The sequence below is a fragment of the Plasmopara halstedii genome (genome assembly GCF_900000015.1).
Source record: "Plasmopara halstedii genome assembly, contig: Scaffold_3120, whole genome shotgun sequence".
Classification (NCBI taxonomy): domain Eukaryota; phylum Oomycota; class Peronosporomycetes; order Peronosporales; family Peronosporaceae; genus Plasmopara; species Plasmopara halstedii.
This window is the reverse complement of record NW_020190023.1, coordinates 1,238,493-1,244,349: the sequence shown is the minus strand read 5'-3', so window position 1 is coordinate 1,244,349 and position 5,857 is coordinate 1,238,493. Positions and strand designations below refer to the sequence as shown.

The following is a 5,857-nucleotide window of genomic DNA, read 5'->3' as shown; positions in this document are numbered from 1 at the left end:
TATACTTTGTTATTGTGGGGTATTTTGTTAAATTATGCTCATTCATTCCTAATACAATGCATCTTCTGTTGTGTAATATTACGGCTGCCCGGTGATAATTTACGTGCTGGGGTATTTTTTTATTTTTTGAAAAGTTGGGATATTTTTTTATATATATGGCAAAAGCTGGGGCATTTTTTTATTCTCTCATTTATTAATTGTATATTGAAAAGAAAAAAACAGTAGCTTGGGTGACCAATTTTTCAGTAACTTAAAAACTTTATTTAGCCTCCGTGGAAACGAAAGAAGGTTCTTACTATGGACAAGACTAAGAGGCATACCTTACTCGAAGTCGGCTGAACAACTTTGTCTTTGTCCACGTCATTGCAGGGGGGGGCATGAAAAGGGGGCTTGGATGACGAATGCCCTAAACATTAAGCTAAAAAGATGAACCTTGACACAAATTTTGATTTGGACATTCCTTCTATTCACGAATCAAGATTTTCCCTTGCATCTCGTATACTGCAACTTGAGCCTTTTATTGAACCTATGAAAAGCAAACATTTCGGTATCACAAATTTGTATTGCTTGGTATCAGATCAAAGATGATCGTGGCGTCATCTATGTCATCTAGACAAATATTAACCGGCTGTTGTCTATCCAGAAGCCTGCCTCAGTTTCTAATTTTCGTGAAAGACTCGACAATTAAAGATCCATGTGCGCAATCATGAAGCCGCTTGTCTCAAAACACACTGTGATGATATGGTTTGTTAGTGTATGTGTTTGTTTCGCGTACGACTCGAGTGTAAATCAAAACGAAACGCCGGATATACGCAATAGATCCATCCCGACCGCCACCGTACCGCATAGCAGGCCTATTCTTGACAAAAGCTATTCTCACATTGACAGCAACACCGAAGCGAGGATACAGCCATCGGCGTCTTTCAGCCACCAAATAAGCAGTGATCTTACTGACACGAGCTTTTCTCTTGAAGCGAAGATTCCGCTTAAAGATATACTCCCAGAGTCGTCACTGGACAGTGTCACGAACATTTTTAAATCGGGTACAAATAAAGTTGAAAGTGAGTTGTCTGAAGCGATGACCGAGCATGATGAAGAAGTTTGGGCAGATTTGCGTGATGGAAGAGAAATTGCGTGGCACGACCATGTCGTCCGAGAAAAGTACATTTCGCATTGCTTAAAGCTCGGTGTTTCTCCTCCGCAATTATTTCATTTGATCAAAATTTATCTCCCGCATTTTCCGTGTGGCGTGCAAAGCATCGATCCGAAGATTATTGGCTGGTTCGAGTTTATTATTCACTAAAGGGTCTTGCGTATAGAAGAATTTCTCGCAGAAGAGGCAGACATGGCCACCCATGACACAGCCACTAGTCTTACAAAATTCGATGACGAAGACCTTTTCAATTTCTTGGTGAAAACTTATCAGTCGCAGCCGATTTTAGAAAAAACGGCCCTGGCAACTTCGAAGCCCGATACAACTCGAGAGTATTGGCTTGAACAAGTGGTGAATCTATTTGAATTGGCTCGCAAAGCCCGCGACTCAGAAGCGGAAGAATTAGTCAGAGAGATGGAAGTATTCTTGCTTTTAAGGTCGGATACAACGGAATTGGTGTTGCGTGCGTGGCTGCTCAATAAGGAATTACCGGGGCTTGTATGGCACATTTTATTTCCCGTAGATGTCCATGATCTAAATCTCGTCTATCTGTGGCTGCGATATGTCGAATTGCTGCGTAATCATGAGCATTCATATCCTTATAGCTATAATGCCGTCTATGCTTTTCTGGAGGGAAAGTTGTCAAAACAGCAAATGGCGGCTGTGCTACCAGGTTACGAACTGAAATGATTGCTGAGTTGTTTCTTCAAAAGGTATCACTTGATGTTGGAGTTGCTGTTTGAACAGGCGATGTCGAACTTAGAGTTGAAAGGTGCCAAGTTGAAGAACATTTCTTCAGTAGTGGTTGCTGCTTTTGTCTGAAGTCGATAATCTTGAGTTAATAAGAAATTTGTTTTTGTTTTCCGATTGGTTTTCAGCAGAAAAACAATATGTAGATATTGACGCTGAACACGGAGATCGTGTCGAGTGATCGACAAGAAATCGTAATAAAGGCTCTAGTTTAGACTCGAAACAAATTTATCTGCTTGCTTTGAATTGATAAAATTTCTCGTTTCGAAGATGTGCAGACGTTTTTACGGTACGAGCTCACAGTCGTGCATTTGCTGCTTCATCCTTTTTCGTACTTCTGTGCAGACTGTCTTATTTTATAATTGACTTTGCTTAGAAATTTGCTTGGGCAAAAGCTCGTTTGTATCATATGAAATAGTCAGTGATACGTAATTTACCGTGCTAATAGGATGTGCTATCAGGATGAGCTTTATTCACCACTTTGCTCATGGACTATAGTGCTGTGTGAATGTAATAATTTTGTCCTGACTCATTTTAACGTGGTTTTCTTTGCCACTTCTCTTTTTTCCAGAACGAGATACGCAGTAATTCAGTCAGTATCCTATTCGAACCTTGATGTTTATACTGACAGGTACCGATTATAATCATGTAGCAGAAAATCTGGCTGAGGAGGTACAGGCGGCACAATGATGACACAGTGAGATACGCAGTCGATAATGAAGTGGATTAAAAACTGCCCCTGAATGACAGTTGAAAGGTTGTATGAATATAAAAGTGATGACTTTTCGATTGTACCTAACAATCGGAGTCCTATATTCTATATCATTCAAGCCGGATTTCTTCAAAAAGCTATGTAAAAACGGATCTTTCCGCAGATTAGTTCCGTACTCACGCACAAAAATTCGGATTTTTCATTAAAAAAATCGTCGCAAACTCAATCAAAATTCAAAAAATCATAGCAACTTTAGAGACGCCACCTCTGACACGGATTCGCTACCGCGTATTTGATTCCATGACGGATTGTAGGCGCTGTGCGTTGAAATTCATTCTCGCGGATATGCTGAGGGGTGAAATAAAATTGCGCTGGATTAAGTCTTTCTATGCTTTTAATGACCGCTTTCTCTTCATCAATCACAGCTCCAATTTTATCAAAAGCCTTGTCCATAACGTCAAGTCTGTACACATCCGCATCCATACTGCTGTCACAATCCGTCTTGTGGCAATCTCGAAACAACGTACCACACAAGTCATGTGGCGCAACAAACCAGTCTTTATAGGTGTTTGCAAAACCCGCACCAATGGCGGAACTAATGACAACTTCTTCGTCGGTCTGTGTCCCTGCTTTACGGAATCACGAACCCACCGACATCACTAGCGGCCTGGGATTGCCATATTTGGTCTATGTCACCTCTTTCCCACATTGATTTTAGTGTACAAAATTTACTTGAGATATCGATAAATGGTGATATCACCAGCCTGAATATACAAAGTGAGCTCACCAGAAATTTCAAAAATATTGATGCCGCACGTCTGCCACTTTGTCTTGACTTCCTTCGAGATATGTCTTGAGCAGCGGACCGTCTATTTATGCCTTCCTCCGGTACGTGACGTACATCCCACAAAGTTATTAAGAAATGGCCGTATCAGCTCATGGCCGTATCAGCTCTTTAACAGATCAAATTTGGCAGCAGTTTCTTGTCAGCTGCGAGAATGACAGCGGTGTGCATGGATACAAATTTGATCGGGCACGCGATCACGTGGCGATTGTTAACATCGCCAACTGTCTGGTTGCGTGCGTCTTCGACGTACACTGCGCTTCCATCCAACGACACTATCTGGTTGAGACCTACACATAGCCGCTGCTCTTATAGAAATTGCATGTATCTAATGGGTCGGACAATGCCAACATTGGGAGACTGCGCTGAGCCATCAAATTCAAACTAGTGCTGTTACGCAGCGAAATTCTATTGCGAGGCGTCATCTTCGTGGAGAGATGCAAAATGGCAGCACTCATGTCCGAGAACTACATATTTGTCACGTTTTTTCTTGAGGCGCTTGTTTATGACTTCACCGTTTAAGAATATCTTCCATGGTGCTGGATACGGATTTGCGATTACGATCAAAGCAACGCAGCTGATGAGGTTTGGCCACCGTAATGTCTGCTCGTGTTCACCATCACGAGCTGCGGCATTTTCTACAGCAATCCGAGCAATGTAAAATCGGTCACGATCAAATAAGCATGCGCCTGCCACATTCTTTACTCTAAAAACCAACTTCTTGCTCTAGTCACATCGGAATGGTGTTGTGCCGTTTCGTCAGTCCTGCCACTTACTCTGGGTGCCACAAATCGATGACTGAAACGAATTTTGTGAGTTTCTGCTGTGGCTATCGTCCAGAACTATTCCTCCTTGACTTTGATCAGATCATATGAAGTCATAATAGCGATGTATCTTGTTTTTTAAGAGATCCGTTCGCGAATGAGCGAAAATCACGAAAATCCGTTAGCTGAGAACACACGATAGTGATAAAATACTATCATAAATTAAGCTTTATAGGTTTCGAATAATGTACACAACCCAACCCGGTCCAACCCGAACCGCAGTTTAGCATTGTTTTACTTCTAAAGTGTAGTGGGATCGGTTATATTACACATGCTGTGTGTGTCTGACATTTACAGGACATCCTGTTATATAAGGAAAAGCGACCGTGAAGGGCTTTGAAAAGCCATGTAATATTTTTTACTGATTTCGGGGCGTTTGACAATTATGGTCGACGCTCCACGATCAAAGGAAGTCAGCTGTACGCTGAGGCGCTAGAATCGAAGTTAAGTGACACCGTCACTATTCGCTTAGCGACAAGAACATGTATCACTGTGCCAAGGGTCCCTGTGGGTCTCGGTCTCAGGTTTCTTGACTTTGACAGCGTAGGACGCTCTTAATCTTAAACTTAGATGCAAGGTGTGACCTCATTCTTGGTATGGCATGGTAGGAACACCATGAGCCATGAAACGATAGCTTTGGAGAGTCATGAACTCACCTCTGCTAGGAAGCAGAAGTGCCATTGGCGCGGGCAGGGGACCGGGACGGTCAATTTGCTGGACATTGGAATACCCGAGTTGTCAAACACCGATGGTGTAATGGACAAGAGTCCCAAGCGTAGCTCGCGGGCTGAACGTGGAGTGGCGCGTAACCCACGGAGCACTGCTCACGTTACGAAGCAGTTGATGCATGCCAAGGCTGGGATGGTCAGACGAGGTCCGAGAGATCGAGAGCGAGGCCCCAGTGATTTGCGTGGAGTAGCACGATATTCACTGGACGAAGACTGCGAAAATAGCAGTTCTTCGTCGGATGTCTGAGAGGTGGGGTACCTTTGAAACATGAAACAAAAGGTGGAGCTGTGTCGAAGCCGATCGATTTGACATGCGCCACAGTGGATCATACACAAAACATGTCCTGACGGGTTCTAAAATGGGCATGGATACAGCAAGGTTTGGCTAATTGATTCTGGCCGTGTCAATAACATCACGGCTCCGATTGAGCAGGAAGTGGAGGCACTGGGCGACGCCCAGTGCGTATTCCCACTGGTCTCGATGAAACGTAAAAGCCCTATAGAGAGGAGACGGCAAAGCTGTATGATTTCTGCAAGACGCAGGGCGTAGACCTTGACCCAGGATGTGTCTACCGTATACGATAGCGCACAGCTATATACCCATGTCAGTGGTATGACAGAATAGAACAACAGCGACGTCACCCTCGAGGCTATTCCCTCGGTGAATGCTCTTCTTGAACTGGATGAGATGTACTTCGAGGAGTTTGGTGGTGTCTTCAGGCAGGCAATTTAGCCGAGGCGGTCAGCATATGTCGGAACGAGGAGATTAACTCGTCGTCGCTTCTGGATGAAGCTGTTCTGGAGGACACTAAGAAGGTGCTGAACGCATGATCTGCATCGTCGATC

At 43.6% G+C, this 5,857-nt stretch overlaps 2 protein-coding genes across 2 annotated transcripts; both read left to right on the top strand.

Moving 5' to 3' along the window:
• Positions 1-706: 706 nt before the first annotated feature.
• Positions 707-1,303, top strand: PHALS_07787 (uncharacterized protein; the record flags this gene model as incomplete). The annotated part of the gene is made up of 1 exon (XM_024721316.1): positions 707-1,303. The coding sequence occupies one exon, from the start codon at positions 707-709 to the stop codon at positions 1,301-1,303; it is 597 nt and encodes a 198-aa protein (XP_024586427.1).
• Positions 1,304-1,345: 42 nt separating this feature from the next.
• On the top strand, positions 1,346-1,843 carry PHALS_07786 (uncharacterized protein; the record flags this gene model as incomplete). Its single annotated transcript, XM_024721315.1, has 1 exon — positions 1,346-1,843. The coding sequence occupies one exon, from the start codon at positions 1,346-1,348 to the stop codon at positions 1,841-1,843; it is 498 nt and encodes a 165-aa protein (XP_024586426.1).
• Positions 1,844-5,857: the final 4,014 nt, after the last annotated feature.